At 49.7% G+C, this 17,490-nt stretch overlaps 6 protein-coding genes across 6 annotated transcripts; 2 read left to right on the top strand and 4 right to left on the bottom strand.

Moving 5' to 3' along the window:
• Positions 1-13: 13 nt before the first annotated feature.
• Positions 14-1,540, bottom strand: HOO65_030046 (Pol-like protein; the record flags this gene model as incomplete). Its single annotated transcript, XM_071000299.1, has 1 exon — positions 14-1,540. One exon carries the CDS (start codon positions 1,538-1,540, stop codon positions 14-16), a length of 1,527 nt encoding a protein of 508 aa, XP_070859725.1.
• A 442-nt stretch (positions 1,541-1,982) lies between these two features.
• HOO65_030045 (Retrotrans-gag domain containing protein) lies at positions 1,983-2,576 on the bottom strand (the record flags this gene model as incomplete). The annotated part of the gene is made up of 1 exon (XM_071000298.1): positions 1,983-2,576. The coding sequence occupies one exon, from the start codon at positions 2,574-2,576 to the stop codon at positions 1,983-1,985; it is 594 nt and encodes a 197-aa protein (XP_070859724.1).
• Positions 2,577-6,121: 3,545 nt separating this feature from the next.
• On the top strand, positions 6,122-6,810 carry HOO65_030044 (putative double-stranded RNA/RNA-DNA hybrid binding protein; the record flags this gene model as incomplete). Its single annotated transcript, XM_071002393.1, has 2 exons — positions 6,122-6,566; positions 6,641-6,810. 2 exons carry the CDS (start codon positions 6,122-6,124, stop codon positions 6,808-6,810), a joined length of 615 nt encoding a protein of 204 aa, XP_070859723.1.
• Positions 6,811-7,077: 267 nt separating this feature from the next.
• Positions 7,078-9,759, bottom strand: HOO65_030043 (uncharacterized protein; the record flags this gene model as incomplete). Its single annotated transcript, XM_071000297.1, has 1 exon — positions 7,078-9,759. The coding sequence occupies one exon, from the start codon at positions 9,757-9,759 to the stop codon at positions 7,078-7,080; it is 2,682 nt and encodes an 893-aa protein (XP_070859722.1).
• A 1,208-nt stretch (positions 9,760-10,967) lies between these two features.
• HOO65_030042 (putative double-stranded RNA/RNA-DNA hybrid binding protein) lies at positions 10,968-11,921 on the bottom strand (the record flags this gene model as incomplete). Its single annotated transcript, XM_071000296.1, has 1 exon — positions 10,968-11,921. One exon carries the CDS (start codon positions 11,919-11,921, stop codon positions 10,968-10,970), a length of 954 nt encoding a protein of 317 aa, XP_070859721.1.
• Positions 11,922-13,621: 1,700 nt separating this feature from the next.
• Positions 13,622-15,794, top strand: HOO65_030041 (serine/threonine-protein kinase Sgk2; the record flags this gene model as incomplete). The annotated part of the gene is made up of 2 exons (XM_071001973.1): positions 13,622-15,023; positions 15,073-15,794. The coding sequence occupies 2 exons, from the start codon at positions 13,622-13,624 to the stop codon at positions 15,792-15,794; spliced, it is 2,124 nt and encodes a 707-aa protein (XP_070859720.1).
• Positions 15,795-17,490: the final 1,696 nt, after the last annotated feature.

Below are 17,490 nucleotides of genomic sequence, written 5' to 3'. Positions count from 1 at the left end.
CGGGAAAAGAAAGCTACTGCAAAAGGCGTCCTCCGACACCAAAACCTGAAGCATCCGACTCGACGACTGTTGCATCCGCTCCCAAATCAGGGTCCCAGCCTGCAAGTAGGCCTCCACTGACGAAACACTTCTTCAACTCCTGGAAAGAGTCCTCCTGGCTCTGTCCCCAGATGAAGGGCTTACTTTTACCTGTGAGTGCCACTAGTGGCGCTGTGAGCTCAGCGAAGTTCTTAATGAATACCCGGTAGAAGTTGGCGAAACCCAGGAAGGACCTCACTCCCTTGGCTGTTTTCGGGGCTTCCCAGGACATGATGGCTTCGATTTTGGCAGGGTCCATGCTGATACCCTTGTCTGCTTCTACGATGAAGCCTAGGTACTTGGTCTTCCGAACCTCGAATTCACACTTGTCTACATCGAGTTGCAGGCCGGCCTTTTCCAGTTCTGCAAGCACTTGGCAGACTTGTTCTTGGTGTTTCTCTTTGGTCCCATCCGTGTAGATCAAGACATCGTCGATGTATGCAGAGCAAAAGTTGTCAAGGGATCGGCGCAGGACCCAGTTGATGTAGCGCTGGAATACTGCAGGGCCATTTGATAGTCCGAAAGGGACAACGTTCCACTCGTATAGACCGTAGCGTGTGTTGAAAGCAGTCTTCCACTCATCACCTTCTCTCACTCTAATCTTGTGAAATGCAGCACGTACATCCAACTTGGTCAGCCATTTAGCTTTGGCCACTTGGCGCAGCGTCTCATGGATGAGTGGAATAGGGTATCGGTCTTTTACTGTGATGTCGTTCAGACCACGGTAGTCTACACAGAAGCGTAGTCCTCCACCAGGCTTCTTTGTGAATAGGACAGGGGCAGCTGCAGCTGATTGGCTAGCTCGAATGTATCCCTTGTCGAGGTGCTCTAGGAGCGTTTTCCTGAGAACCAACAGTTCATCCCGTGACATGCTGTATAGCGGTCCCCACGGAGGTCTTTTGTCGTGTCCGTCGTCTCCTTTTTTCAGGTTGATGGCCATGTCGATGCCTGGACGGTGGGGGATCATCTGGTCCTCTTTCTCATCAAAGACGCCGAGGTACTTCCAGTAATGGTGGGGAACTTTTTGCTTCGGGTCCGTTCGGCTGCTCACACGCAAAGCCTTCTCAATATCGGCCATCGTGGCTGCAAACACTCTTGGTTCGTCTCCATGGCGTACTCTCTCTTGGTCCTTGAGGATCTGTGCAGCCATAACTGCTCCCATCATCGCTTCAGGCCGCTTAGCCTTTTTGTACCAAGCGATGGGGTAGACCTTGTAAAGGGCGTCGGGGTGACGCAGTTCCATCACGCTGCCATCAGGGGATATTGAAGCGTTCTGTTGCTCTATCCAGGGAGTGCCTAGGATGAGTTTCTCTGCTTGGCCAGGAACCACATACGCGAAGGCTCGGCGTGTGCAGGAACCACTCACATCTAGGTCGAGGCGAACAACAGCTTTCAACATTGACTGGCTGTTCACAGATTGCAGGGGGCTGTCACGGTCACGGTACGCTAGCGTCTTCTGCATGACCACTGTCCTGCTCAATACTGGAGGCTTGCTCACCGCTACCAGCCTCACACCCCACTGTAGCTCTTGTTCACTATAACTCTCGTATATATATAAACTAGCTAGAATCTCCCTCTGTTACCTGAATGTTGCTCCCCAAGAAACGTCCTCGTCTTCTGTTCCTGGTATCTGTTACCGTCCTGAATATACTGTTCTTTCTGTCCTCGTCCTTGTCTACCTGTCCTGCCTGTCCGTGACAGGGGCGGGGTTCTATTTCAATACGCGTAAGGTTTAGGAGGGTAGCAGTTTCTTCATTAATGGTAGCAAACGAGTTGCAACCATTGTCTATCAGAGCGGTAAGAGCATGTTGTTGGTTGATCACTACACTAGTCCGGAAAGTCCAACCTGTCATTTTCTCTTCCCGGAACTGTACCCATTCCTTTTCTAACACCTTGCGTGACGGTCAGTTTTCCGACTCCACGTTGTCCTCTTCTTCCGTGTCTTCCCTCAGGAGGCTGGCCGGCTGTGCGCTATATAGCGTGGCTGTCTGCACAGCCCGGACATCAACCGCCTGACGAGTGGCTGGGTTGATGGCAGGCTTGAGGGGGCACCGGGAGGTACCACAACCTGGTCTTGCGCACCGTAGGCAGACTCTAGCCGCTCGTCGCGCAGCTAATTCCTCCTTCGTCACCCACTTCGCGCGCCCCCCTTGCAACTCCTGGTCTGTCGCATAGGGGACCCCTTTTGCGTCGTGGGTGGGTCGCTGGTGCTTGGCCCGAGGTGTGTTACTTGCATAAGTGTGGGACCAATCCATGGGCTCACCTCTGGGCGCTGCAGGCGGTGCTGTCGTCAAGTTTCGGACTACAACTTGGGGCCCGTCGGGGTTCAGGGAACATCGCATTGCTGTCTCACAGTATTGGGCAAACGTCATGCCCTCGATGTTCATGAAAGACATGAGAGTCTTCAAGGTTGGGTTTAGCACCATATTGAGATGTGCGATTTTGGACTGGTCAGGCCAGTCAAGTCCGCCTGCTTGGGCCAAGTGCCTTTCAAACATTGGGAAGAAGTCCTGGAAAGGTATATTACCCTAGGGTTGCTGCAGATAGGCCAGGTTCTGCTGTGTGGTGGTAGGGTCTTTGTACATCTTATCCATGTACGTCTCTTCGTCTGGCGATGCTACTATAGAGTGCCAGCATGCATAAAACTGCTCCCATGCTTTGCTCTCTGGACTGTCAGGTCCCTCATTGCGCTTGAGCCCAAAAGCGGGTTGGCAGTGTTGGAGAACTGCCTTATTAGCATGCCAAAGGCAAAGCAATGCAGCAGCAGAAGGGAAATGAATTGGAACAGCATTTGTTATTGCTTGACATCGATCCGTAAGAACAACAGAAGGAAGCTCTTTTTGATAGAGACTTCAGGTGTTGTAATGCCCATAGATAATCATTCTCTGCCTCTCCTGAAAGGAATGCGAAGGCGATGCAAAACGATTTTTGGGAGGAATCGATTCCAATCATATCCAGTAGCGACATAGAATACCTATTTGTCTTATATGTACAATCAAGTAACAAGACATCCGGGTTTTCTTGTAGATATGCTATATTGGGGGATTGGGGTCGCCGACGACTTGTTCGACTGGACGGGGTACAATGGGTAGGGTGGTGGCTTTACACCTGAGGGCAGTGCGTGGAGAAATAGTAGCAAGGCAGAGACATCCGGAGTCAACGAAAGCAGCGGTAGAGATCCTTTTATTCAAGGTGACATCTATGTAGGTACCAGTTGCTCTCATCTCCGTCTTGGCGACAGTCATCCAGGCCTATCAGTTTTCCTGGTGTTCAGTGGGGGAGACTGGGGTGACGTCGGGTTGTTGGGTTTCCATGGTCCAGGTTACTACTGGCTGTCCCTGGTTAAGGGGGCAGTTCCGCCGCAGGTGTCCTGGTTTGCGGCAGCGGAAACATGAGTTCGTCTGCTTCAGGCTCTCCCTCTCTCTTGGAGTTATGGACTTAAGAGGGAAATTGGATGGTTGCCAGTCCATCTTGTCAGGCAAGGGAGTGGTTGACAGCCAGCTGTGGAACAGTATATGATTTTCCTGTACCTGATGGTGCAACGATCGATGTGCAAGGGGATAAGTACTCCCTGGCGGATTCTTTGAATGCTTGGTGATGTGCTGTCAGATCATCACATGGATTCTGACTGAGGCATCCATATCCAGGATGGGTCTTTCTCCTGTCCTTAGAGTTCGCATAGTCAGCGTCGGAATATCCTACCAGGAACTCATCCATTCCCCCACGGCGCGGGAATGCAAACTCAAAGCCGTGTCTATTGGCGTCCCGTAGGTATCTCGCCACGCGCTTGGCTGCGTCTAGGTGTCTGGGTTGTTCGTGGGGGCTTGTTCGGCTGACATATTTGCGTGATTTATGTGGTGGTGCGTGGTCTCAGCCAGACTATCAACTCTCCCTCTTACAACCCTCGGGGGGCTGTCTTGCGTCTCATCCACACTTGCAAGGTAGCGGCCACCAGAAAAGTGGAAGGATATATTACGAGCCCTCGGATGCTCACATAGTATGGTTTTTTCTCGTCTTTGGAGGGGTTTTCCTAGGCTGCACTGGATGCTGTCGTCTGGCTCTCGTGATTTTCACGACTTCAGGAAGCGTGGCAGGTTTTTCAGAGGAAATGTTTGTGGGGAAGTTGGGGGTTAGCCCCACTCCTGCCACTCCTGCCACTCCTGGGCTCAGGGTATATGTGGGGATTTCCTTTTTTTTTTATTCTTTTTCGTTTCTTGACGACTACAGGTGGAAGACGAGTAACAAGCTTGCTTGGGAGCATACGTGCTTCTCTCGCCCAAAATCTGTGGTCAGCCCTGCAGAGGGTTAATTCTGTCCAGTAACCAATCCGGCATCGTTTGATCTTGGTGATTCCAGTAAACGTAAAATGTTGCGTGGCGCGGTATATATGTTAAGTGGCGTCCCATACGTGCCCCACTTATCCGAACCTATTGTGGCGGATCACGTGACATGATTGACGCCACAATACAAAAGGAATAAGTTCCAGGACGTAGCATAGACTTAAACCCTTTAATAAACCAACTGATTCAACATTTAAGATCTATTCTACATAAAATAATCCAAATCAAATCAGCCACACTGTGGCACTGCCACGTGGCTGACCCACATCACATATTTATATCTAGTCCTGGGATACTCTGTAGATATATTAAATTGAATATTCTCCATACAGAATCACCACAACACTTTATAACGAAAATTGAATTGAAATAAGAGATGCAAGAAAGAAAAAAATTCAAGAGATGATGAATGGTACAAGAAAAAGAAAGAAACGCTAGAAAATTTGTCAGTTGGATAACAAGGCTTGTTATCTTTTGAGCCATCGGAGTAGGCTATGAGTGTCCCCGTGGGAGGAGCCATCTGTGTTTCTGCCTCTTTTTCTTTGCCGAGCCACTTTCGAGGGGTATGCTTGGTCTAGCGACTGTCGGCTTCAGTGTCGTGTGGGTTTCCATTCTCGCCAGGAGCATTCTTCGTAGTCTCATCACAACTGTATTGTACAGTGCTCCTCGTAGAGTATGCTCTTTGTCCAGTTTATGCCAGCGTATGGCTTCCCTTCTCTTGATATGCCCTCTGAACAGGAGGCTGGCGTCGATGTGAAGTCCCAACTATCGCATTGACTTCTTTGATGGTGTGGGATTTATTTCGCCTATTCCTTCAATCATGACAGATGGGTTTTCGGTGATCCTCCTCCTGCCTTTTACGTGCAGGGGTCGAGGTCTAAACCGTTCTGTGCCGTCCACTCTGTCATTGTCTCCATCAGTGTTTTGATTTTGTGGCAGTTGTCCTCGAATGACTGGCCTCTAACTACCAGTGCTTCATCATCTGCATATCCCAAGAGAAAAGGTATCCTCCTGGAGTCATGAAGAGCATGAAGAGAATAGGCGAGACTGGAGAACCTTGTGGGAGGGAGCCTCCTATTCGCTTCGTTTTCCAGCCTTCTAGTGTCATATCTAAGCTTGAAATGCAGCTACAGACCCCGACGCCGCTCGAGGAGGAGGCTAGTCTTCCCTACTGGCTTCCCACAGCAATACTATGGCAAAAAAAAGAAGCCCAAGCAGCAAAAAGAAAGATCCTTAGGCATAGAGTCGTGGTAAAAGGGACAGCGCGAGACAAAAAGAAAATGTACAACACTGGGTATTCGCACGTGGTCACCCACCGTACTACTGATCCAGCGCTCTGTGGCTTGACTAGGGGGGAGCAGACGGGACCCCGTATTTTCCACAGGCTATGGTCGTACATATCAGATATGGCCTTTTCGGCCTTTATAAGCTGAACGAAAACAGCCGGTCCGGCCCCACGAGCAGCTCTCCCCATGTACCGTACGACACCAAGGGAATGCTTACACCATGCCGCAGGCATTCCTCCTTTCGAAATCCTCCTGGAGGATGAAAAGAGGAGGGAAGCCATACGGTGGCACACACTAGATGATAGGCACATTCTGAGAGGGCCAAATTTCAACCCAGTGGTGGCGAGGCTACGCAAACTCCTCCCAGCGCAAATGGAGAAACACACTAGGTTGAGGCCGCTCTTGGAAGGACCGGACATGTCGCCCCGAACGTGGCTCAGCCAAGAGGAGGAAACGAAGCGACACCAGGCAGAGGTAGAGAATACCCTACCAGGAACGCTCGTCGCGTACTCCGACGGATCGAAAGATGCAAGTGGCAACGCGGGCGCAGGATGGGCTATCATCGAAGACGGAGCTACCCAAGAAGCAAACCATATAGCTCTAGGAAAGTGGATGGAGGTGGCAGATGCGGAGGCAGTTGGCGCTCTCGAGGCAACTAAGCGAGCAACAGCTCGCGAAGGAGCTGGAGAAATCTGGCTGTGTCTAGACAACAGAGGAGTTGTGGACCGACTCCGAAATGCAGCCACCAAAAATAGTACATCACAGGAAGCGGTAGACGAGACAAGACGAATCCTAGTAGCCTGGGCAGATGAGACACCCGGAAGGCTTGCCCGAGTGCTGTGGGTCCTAGGACACATTGGGAGTAAGAGGCAACGATCTAGTTGATGCTGAAGCAAAGTTATGGTGTTAAGAATCAGCAAAAGAAAAACGTATCAGGCTTGCAGGAGCACGGGGATAGAGGAGAGGCCGATCACGCCTCGATGATGAGGGATGATGATGGAAAGGTCAAAAATGATATTGTCCGCTCGGGGCCGGTGTCCCCACTGAGCCCCCTTTCCACGTCTCCAGATATAAGGGCCTTCCTAGAACGGAACCGCCGCACATGATTGTAGCTAGGACTGACAATGGAGAATTTGAAAAGGATTACAGGCGATTGGGACATAACTGCTCACGTGGATGCAAAGTACGCAACTATCTACTTCTTGGTTGAAGTGCGTGGCAAAGCTAGTCATGACTACACTATGAAAACAGATTACGTATTGAAATAAATATTAGTCTTGGGCTACTGATGCACTAGAACTGGTAACAATATCTACCTAAGTGATAAAAATATCAACGAGACGGTACAAAACCCGTCGCTTCCTCTCCTTCGATCATGGAAGAAACTCCGACTGGAATTTCAAGTACTGACATGCATCCTTATTCTCTTCAAGAACCATCTTGTTCACCTCAGATACCAATGACTGCAAAGCTTTCAAGACTTGTTCATTCCCCTGGCTGCCATTGCGAGTCCGCGAACCCACAAATATCGGATACTGTTTTGAGTCAAGGCCAACAGACAGAATGATACCAAGATTGGTCTTGTTGTTGCCTGACGGAGGGCGAACTGCAGTGCCAGTTGATTTACCCTGCAAACACATCGTCAAGCCAACCGTGGGCACTTCATCAAACCCGAGCTGCTTACATCCAGTATTGATGTAATCATAAGCCGAATTCTTCATGGAATCATCAAAGTTATCATAGGCCTGATTTTTGACCTGTACAAGGATACAGCCAAAGTATGCTTCTCGACTTTGTGTCTTGGGGATGAAAACTGGAATGAGAATACTAACCCCATACAAGCCGGTAGGGAGATAGCAAGCAGTGCAGGTCCTGTACATCTTGTAGAGGTCACTCATTGTCGGTTTAGTAATGCGCCTATAAAACCGATTGAAAAACACCTGACCATGTGAAAACATTTCCTTGACCTCATCAGACAAATATTTCCGACAAACAGCAGCAAAGTTTGTCGCAGCTTGCTTTCCAAGCAGGGACTGGACAAAGCCTTTCAGAGGGATGGGTTTAGGAGATTCCCCTACATTAGCATCAAATGCAAGGAGGAGGACGAGGCCTGCAACAAACTCCCCAATATCTCCAACATTGACACTTTGCCAGTAAAGAAAGTGATCCAATACCCCGAGTACTTCTACAAGTTTCTCTCCCATGGTCACACCATGCCTATAGGCAGCTATGGCTAGAATAGGGTCAGTAGGTTGTACAACCATGAGTTTTTCACGATCTTCTGAAACATCCACTAAACAATGCATCCAACCAGAAACAAGTCTCCCTGCTAGTGTGAAGGTGCAGAAATTGAAAGGAATCCGGTAAGAAAGAAGTGCAAGGAGCCCGATTCTCCTCTCATCAAAAGCATCATTACGTAGAAAAGGCTCACACTTTTGCATGCAAAGTTCCATGATGCGACCTTCAGGGCCTCCTTGAAGAGCTAGTGCTCCCCATAAAGGATGGCCAAAGGTCAACAGTGTTGCAAGAGATGTACTTGGTGCCACAGGCTGATCTGGTGTTGGCTCAGCATAGAGGTGTTTGGTAAAAAACCGAAAATGGGGAGGGAAAACTTTTCGGCCTGGCCGATCACGTAGAGCGACTTTTTGGCTGGGATCTTTAATAGCAGGGGGAGGCAAGTTCGATATCGTAGATGCTGTATCCAAGAAAACAGCAAAGAATGATTTTTCGTGGTGCTCTTGGGAAATGAACCATAACGCACTGCAAAGGGAACGGAATGGCAGTGAGATTCTTTCTATTCTGTCGAACAAAAGATTTCGAGCCTCATCAATGCAAATGACAAATTGGAGATCATACTGTGAATCCTGATCATTGATCTGATGTTGAGAATCATCATACATGTCACAGTCTTCAGCATTAGCCTTGTAGTCATCCTCACTAGAGCACTCATTTCTCAGGTCACTGGTGTCCTGGATATTGTTCTCATTGCCGTCTTCGTCACTGTTCTCAGCATCACTGTCACTTGTATCATCTCTAAATACACTTTGAAAATGACCACTAAAAGGTGCAAAATCAGGCAATGATCTAAAAAGTTCACCTCTTGGGCAAGATGACTGTGTAGCCTCGATAACGAAAAAAAGGGTAGAATTGATCTTCTTCTGTACATGAGCATATTTCTTCTCAGTTTGATAACGGAAGAAATCTTCAGGGCTGATTCCAGAAGCACGAGCTGCCCTAGCCAAACACAGTAATGTCTTCATGATGAGAGCCCACTTCCATTCCATCATGTTGCGCCTTGCAAGGAAAGACGCCCCAGAATTGACCTGATCCAGGGTTCGCAGAATCAATGGCGTATAGGGTGATCTACCAGGGTAGCCTGCATGCCCTGGTGGAGCAAAGTTCAAGTAAATCACATACTTGTTGTGCTTGACAGCTAGCTGCGAGACAGTATATGATTTTCCTGTACCTGATGGCGCAACAATCGATGTGTAAGGGGATAAGTACTCCCTGGAGGATTGTTTGAATGCTTGGTGATATGCTGTAAGATCATCACAAAGATTCTGACTGGGGTATCCATATGCAGGATGGGCCTTTTCAGGAATTTTGAATGCTCGTTCTATGTCCTCTTCCATTTCAAGAAAAGCATTGGGACGGCGCTTCTTCACCTGTTTTTGGGCTTTATGAATAATTTGCTTGACCTCAGGAATCATGACATTGTTGACAATATCATCTGATATAGCATTATGATTAACCCACACATCGAAGCCGCTTTTCAAGGAAAGATGCACTTTGAAGTTGTCTAGATTGACACTATCGGGATATCCACTGAGTTCCTTAAGTTGCTTTCCCAATTTTGGGAACTTTTCAGCAATTGACTCAATAATGACAAGAGACATGTTCTGGATCATTGATTTGAACACACGTTCGGACACTCGATCGAAAAGCACTGGAGGTTGGACATCCTCGGGCCAGTTTGCATATCGGCGGACGTCTTCGAATGAGGTGAGGGTTTCAACCTCACGAAAAGAAAGGTCCCTAGCTACCTGAGGAGCCATGTTCAATAGCTTACGCTGCTTGCAACTCGGTTCTACTGCGATGATGAAGTCAGTATAAACATGTGCAGCATGACAGTTTCAAGACTACTTACAGGGATGCAAAAAGCAGGATTCCAATGGTATATAATAGTAAACAGGGGTAATAGAACAAAGCAAGGTAGATGGTAAAGTTGTGAAGCCCTATCCCTCGGAGACTAATGAGTTGATGAAATTATGATAGTGTACGCTGGGTCACAGTACCTAATTGACAAGATCTGGATGGAGATGTTTGAAGTGGGATAAAATTCCCTTTTTTTTTCATGCGAAATGGTGTCAAATTACTGCTGATTTACTTGCTGAAGATACACATGTCTTTGTGGCTTTTTGTGGCGTCATAACCCTAATTATCATTTAGAACAGCCGGACTTGTCCTTGGAGCCAGAAAGTGTCATATCTAAGTGTGATATGCAGCTACAGACCCCAACACTGCTCAAGGAGGGGGTTAGCTTTCCCTACTGATTTTTTTTTGTATGTATGTATGTATGTACTATTTAGCGTCTACCTACCAGTTTTCCCGGTAATACGACGGCATGTTCTGGACGGAAGGGGAGTTGGAAGATGTCGTCTTCCGACCCCTCCTCCGGGCAGTCAGCAGTTGCAGGTACTCGTCCTCTTCGAAATACTCCTATGACTTTTGAGGGTCCAGCCTTGTGGCCAGGAGATTTCTCCGGAAGACGTTGCCCCAAGGGCTTCCCCGCTGGTTGGGTGGTTGTGTTTCCAGGATTGGTTACCTGGTTCTTTTTGGCTTTTGGCGCCCTACCTATATAGTGATCTAGTCTAAGAGGCCAACGGCTGTCGGCCCTGGGTATTGGCCCTGGCGGAGTACGTCGGTTTTGTCCTCTGTTCAGCGAGGTGGTTGCCGCATTTTTAGTAGACCCTGGGCGTCGGGAGAAAGGACCTTCCGAATTCTCTTCCGCGTCCCTTCGACATCTCCGTCCGCTCTTGTCTTCTATTTTCCTTCTTTTTTTTTTTTTTTTTTAAAAGCACTCCCTCTCTCATCTCTCTTCCCCTCTCCCCTCCGTTCGTCCCCCGGCCTCCTCGGCCTCCTCGTCCCCTCGTCCCCCTCGCCCCCTCGTCCCCTTGTCCGTCCTCCTCCTTTTTTTTTTTTTTTTTTTTTTTGGCTTAGCTTATTGCATCCGCGCCTTGTGCCTCCATGGGGATTGCCTTTCTCACCTCTGCTGCAGGTGCCTTAGGTTCCGGTGTAGCACGCTAGCAACGTACTTTGTTGCCTTTGTGTTTTTCAGTAGCTTGTCCGTGAACCTCTGGCCCCACGGCCTTGGTAAAGTCTTGCACGTCCACATGTGTCCTCGTTCTTTCGGCTGCTTGCAGTGGATGCATTTGCGTGGGCATTGGTGATTGAAACGGTCATGGTACTGGTCAAAGTCTCCATGTCCCGTCCTGGCTGCCAGGATATGCCCCAGTTCCGTTCTGTCCACTCCTTTGTAGCCCGGCGTTCGAAACGGGGGGCTGCATGGAATGTCCTGCAATGGGCGATATCCTTTTTGCCCTTTCCACCATTTCTCGTACTCCTCACGCAGTTGGTTTCGCCTCCACCTCTTTGCCCCTGACAGACTGACGCGGGGTTCGCGGATGTGTCCGAGGCATCCGAGCTTGGCTTGAGCGTCGGCTTGTTCATTTCCCTCCAGGCCTACATGTCCTGGGACCCAGAGCACTTGGACGCGTCTCCTGTCCTTTCTGTTCTTCCACGTGTTTAGGATCCGTTTCGTTCTGTCAATGATGTCCTGGGAGGTACTGTTTCGCTTTTGCGGGTTGCGCAGTCGGTCGACTACTCCTTGGTTGTCCAGACATATCCAGATTTCCTCGGCGTCTGTGTGCATCACGGCCCGCTTGGCTGCTTCGCATGCCCCGTACGCTTCTGCGTCTGCAACCTCTACCCATTTGCCTAGAGCACTATGTCCTGTTTCCAGGGTGGTTCCGTCCATGGTGGTGACCCATCCTGCTCCTGTGTTTCCCTTTGCGTCTTTCGAGCCATCAGAGTATGCTATGAGTGTTCCTACAGTGGCCATGTCCACCTCCTCTCTGTGTTTCTCAGCCTCTTTCTCTTTGCTGAGCCACTTTCGAGGGGGCATGCTTGGTCCTGCGACTGTCGGTTTCAGTGTCATGTGTGTTTCCATTCTCGCCGGAAGCAGTCTTCGTAGCCTCATCACGACTGGATTATGTGCTCCTCCTCGCAGAGTATGATCTATGTCCAGTGTGTGCCAGCGTATGGCTTCCCTTCTCCTTTCGTCCTCCCACAGGAGTTCGATCGGCGGGAGGCCTGCTGCGTGGTGCAGGCACTCTTTTGGTGTCGTGCAGTACATGGGCAGTGCTGCCCTCAGGCAGTTTCTGATTGCGACGTTAACTTTTTCTGTTGCTGTTTTTGTCGTCTCAGTTCCCATCCATGTACTCGATGCAAATAGGGCTTTGCTCAGCGCACACGCTCGGGCTGCGTTCAGCATGCATGTTGTGTCTGCTCCCTTGTAGCATCCGGCCAGGTATCTCAGGCCGTTGGCTACTATACTGATTTTCTAAAGCAAAATGACGGCAAAAAAAAGAAGCCTAAGCAGCAAAAAGAAAGATTCTTGGGCACAGAGTTGTGGTAAAGGGATAGCGCGAGACCAAAAAAAGGAACGTACAACACTGGGTATTCGCACGTGGTCACCCACCGTACTACTGATCCAGCGCTCTGTGGCTTGACTAGGGGGGAGCAGACGGGACCCCGTATTTTCCACAGGCTATGGTCGTACATATCAAATATGGCCTTTTCGGCCTTTATAAGCTAAACGAAAACAGCCGGTCCGGCCCCGCCCACTGTACTCCGCCGGGGCCTACCCCCCGTGCCGACAGCCGGGGGCCTTTTAGACTAGTTTTTACACGGGGCCTCCACCAACCAAAAATATCAGGTAACCAATCCTAGAGCCCGACAGGTACGCCCTCGGGCCGCGCTATACAGAGACCCTCCTGGCTATATAGGAAACGTTTGCAGGACAGGAAGGAGATGTTGAGGAGGGCTCCATGAGAAGGTGCGGAGGGAGCTCTGCTACCAGCCACCAGCATAACGGGAAAAAAGATTAAACGATGCGGCAACAGCCATGCATATAGAAGGACAAAACCGCCGTACTCCGCCGGGGCCTACCCCCCGTGCCGAAAGCCGGGGGCCTTTTAGACTAGTTGACACGCGGTCGTCGCAGACCAAAAACACCAGGAACCGTACCCAACAAGGACGCCTTCAGGCAACAGCAGGCGGAAAAGCCTCCTAGCTGCTAAGCCGGACCCTAAAAAGTCATAGGAGATACTTGAAGCCGACGCACACCTGCAACCGGTGACTGCCCAAAAGCGGTAGTGGAAGACGACATCAACCACGCTGCTTCCGTCCCGCTGTATTGCTATGGAAAACCAGTAGGTAGACGTTAAATGGTGCACCCACGTTTCATGCTGTGAAACAACAGTAGGTAGACGTTAAATGGTACAATAACAACAAAAATGGCAGGCCTTCTTTGAATCTTCGTTCTCACCCTCGTTTTGTCTTCACTTGTCGAGGCCTCAACCCCGACTCTGCATTATAGCCCTTGCCTTGTCTTGCCTTGCCTTGTTATTTTTATTTTTACTACTTGAACAAAGAAAGCACTGCTGGGACCTTACTGCTTGTCTTGGGGATTGGATGCCCCAGTTCCGACGGTTCACACCACCAGCCTGACAACGACCTTATCGCCACAAGTATCACGTGATGCGTTGCGTCTGCCTTGTTTTGTGTTGTTACTTTCCATCTCAGTCCTTCAATCTTGTCTGCTAAATCCATCGCCGCGCTGCACTTTGACTCAAAATGGCCCTCACAGAAGAGCAGATCAAAATCATTTCAGAAAATCCTTTCGAAAATAGGCTTGACCATCTTCGAGAAATATTACGCGTCAATGTCGAAAATCCACAGAATGAAGATATCACAGACCTTCTAGTAACTCTTTTTGTATTTCCAGCGGTAACCAGCCTTCCTTCTCCTGATGGAAACGGTAACGTGGCGGGAAAATTACTCTCGATTTATCAGAATGTCCGAAGGGGTGCAGTTAGACTCGACGCATTTCGTCCTCTTGTCCGCCATGTCGTTGACAAATCTGCTGACACCGACATCTGGGAAGCTGTATTCAACATCATCAAAAACCTCGGCATTTTCACTCCTATCCCCGCCAGCATCGCCTCGACATCCAGAGGAACTTTTGAAGAGATAAAGAACTGCACCTTCCGCAATGTGGGGGGCTTCTGGGAGAAGTTCTTTGATCCCCAGAGGTGGCGCAGAGAACAGGAGGCAATGCTCGAGGGGGTGTTGGCCGCGCACGATGGAAAGAAATGGACGACCTTCCCGAAGGTGCGTGACGAAAAGCTGGTCTGGGACTGGCTTCGCTCTCTGGAAGAGCGCTTCTTGGACCACGCGCCTTACAGGTTCCACACCACCAAGACCGCCAACCAGTTCCAAGAGCAAAAAGGACAGATGGACCTTTTCTTGCAGAGGCCAGCTGCGGAAGGGAGTGACACACTTTGGTACAAGAATGTCCTTGTTGTGGGGCAGCAGAAGAAGTCCTACCACCCAAGCAGATTCGAGGTCGATTTCCTTCGGCTCACACGCCATGTTCAGGGTGTCTTCACTGACCAGCCGACCCGCCGATTCGTCCACGCCTTCACTCTTTATGCTTTCAAAATGGAACTCTGGATCTTCGATCGGTCAGGGGCGTACAGCTCGGGTACCTTCGACATCTACGATGAGCTAGACAAATTTGCGCGTGCCCTTGTTGGCTATGCTACAATGGATGATGATATTATGGGCCTAGATACGTTCATGGAGCGGCGGGATGGGCATCGCTACGTCACCTTAGATGATGCGAGTGGCAAAGAAACTAGGCTCTGCCTGGACAAGCTAATGATTCGACAGAAAGCCATTGTGTGTCGCGGGACAACATGCTACAAGACGCAGGACAGCTACGTTGCCAAATTTTCGTGGGCATCAGATAGGCAAAAGCTTGAGGTGGAACAACTGAAACGGGCGGAAGCTATGGGTGTCGAGGGTGTGGCTAGGGTTGTGGCACATGGTCAAATCACTACTATTGCAGAGATGCGGGAGGGACTCCGATTCTCCGCAGCCCACCCTTTTCCGAGCGAGGACGTTTACTTTCACGATTCACTATCAACCATGAGCATGCCAACCAAGCGCAAATCCTCAGCTGATCACACTTCTAGTAATGCATCTGGGTCAAAGAGGCGACGGTCTAGCAATACAAAGCCAAGTCTGTACACACCTTGGCGAGGATCTGTGGGAGAACAGGATCTACTCCTGCCTTGTCGTCTCACCAGCCGGCCGTGTCATCAGCGACTTTAGAACCATCAAGGAATTGCTGGAATCTGAGCGGGATGCGATCAAAGCGCATCGGTCTCTCTATGTCACTGGTAAGATCTTGCATCGCGACATCTCTCCAAACAACATTATTATCACCAACCCCGAAACAGCCAATGGCTTCAAGGGCATGCTCATCGATCTTGACTTGGCCAAAGTACTAGACAGTGAACCGAGCGGGGCACGGCACCGGACCGGCACGATACAGTTTATGGCGGTGGAGGTACTGCGCAAGAAGGATCACACCTACCGCCACGACCTCGAGTCGTTCTTCTATGTCTTGCTTTGGATGTGCGCACGGCAAGCATGGAGTAATGGATTCGCTGGTAACCAGAACCCGCCCAGGTATAGCGAACTCCGGAAATGGGATATTGGGAGATTCGAAGATATAGCAGGTATTAAGCGAGGTCAAATGGCTGTGGATGGTCTTGAAGATATTATGGAGGAATTTCCAGTGGCGCTGGATGTCGTGAAGCCGGTCTGCCTGAAGATAAGAAAGATCCTTTTTCCTTTTGACAAGGACATGAGGATGAACATTGGAACACCTATTGGAGACCCTGACCAACTTTACAATCCTATAATAGCTGCCTTGAGCGAGGCTATCAGCAAGCTCTAGGTAATGTCAAACAATTATTTTACCACTACATGCAGGGAGATGTGACCTTCTAGGAAGGAAGTCATGATGGTAAACAGCTGGGTAAGTGAATATGTCGCTGTCGTCTGGCAGTTGAAGGCGTAAGGCCTCTATCGCCATACCTGTCCAGGGCATTCCTATACCACATGTCCCGATGGAATCCTTCTTTGTTAGCATTTACACAGATCCCATGACTGCTTTTCATTACTTATCTTGCCCTTCACACAATCTAATAAGGTATCAATACTGTAGGAGAACTACCGAGGCAGAACAAGGGTGTAAGGTTAAGTGGCGTGGTGGGTCATCGTTGCCATATATCTGAGTTGGAAACGACTGCTTGAGCCAATAAGTCTCACCACAACCTACTACGTCTGGAAGCAAGGGCAAAAGGTCACGCATGTGGCCAGTTTTGATCTCATTCTTGTAGAGGCTCGATCAAGTGGCTTACGAGTTAGTGGGGGGCATGTAGGCCGCAAACCTTGGTTATAAGTCAACGCTGTGGCCTCTCGGCGTCTTGGCAGAAGCTTGACAGTACTGCAAAAAGTCTTGCAAAGACAGAGAAGGGGAGGATTAGACATGGCCATTTGTCGGCTTCTAAGCCATGTGTGTGCAATGGCTATAGTAGGGCGGGAGATGCTAATCGATGGGACTTGGCTAGAGTCGAGCGACAATCTCTAAGGGTGGATGGATCACACTGCTTGCCTGCATCAAGCCTATGGGAGCATCATTCTCCGCGCAGTAAGATCTACACATGGCAGGTAGCTGAAGCTGAAGATATGTGCTGTTCATCCTGCCCTTGAACCACGAGCAGATCGAATGGAAGGGGAAGAGAGAAGGGAGGGAAGGAGGAAACGTTTGCAGGATAGGGAGACATCAGTCAGCAGCTCCTGTCCGGAATATGCCGTCGTATTACTGCGAAATAATTGGTAGGTAGACGTAAAATAATACAATACAATACAAATACGATCTGGCCTGGGAGTAGCGAAGAGGATCAGCAAGCGAATGAGGAAGCCAAGCACTTCTCAGCTCGAAACCGATGAGATGCGGAGCATTCTTGAAAAGTGGAAAGGCGGAACGGAGAACCTAGCACTAGACAAGCCGGTCGGCAGGGTCTACTGGGTCCCAGGGCACTGCGAAGTCCCGGGGAACGAAGCAGTAGACCAACTGGCCAAAGCGGGATGCAAGAGCGTGGATTTACTAGTTTCCGACAGGACAATGTCTCTAGCGGCGGCGAGGCGCTGGAAGAACGACGCATCCAGGGCCGAATTTAAGAACTGGATGAGAGACAACTGCCCAAACACCGACCACCTTGGAGGGGCGCTGGGACTCCCAAGGCCATACAAGCTGGGCTGGATGAGAGGGCTGAACCGAGGCACCGTCGCGAGAATCCTGGAGGCGCGCTCCAAACATGGCGGCCACACCAGGTTCAACCATCAGGACGCCAAGACAAAGTGCCAGGTGCCGAACTGTGGCAAACTGAAGGACTTTAGTCACCCATGGGAGTCCTTCAAGAGTGGAAATGATTGCTTTATGTGATGAATGCTACCTGTCGGCTTGGCGTTCTATGATATCACACTTGTGTAGTCTTGGTTGCTATTGAGCCATTATAGACTAGAAAGTCTTTGACAAAGAGCCAATGATAGAATGTCATGAGCTTGCAGGATCTGTTGGTACGCAA

This window comes from Ceratocystis lukuohia (assembly GCF_044167205.1).
Source record: "Ceratocystis lukuohia strain C4212 chromosome Unknown Supercontig3_pilon, whole genome shotgun sequence".
Lineage (NCBI taxonomy): Eukaryota > Fungi > Ascomycota > Sordariomycetes > Microascales > Ceratocystidaceae > Ceratocystis > Ceratocystis lukuohia.
This window is presented reverse-complemented; position numbering and strand designations above follow the sequence as displayed.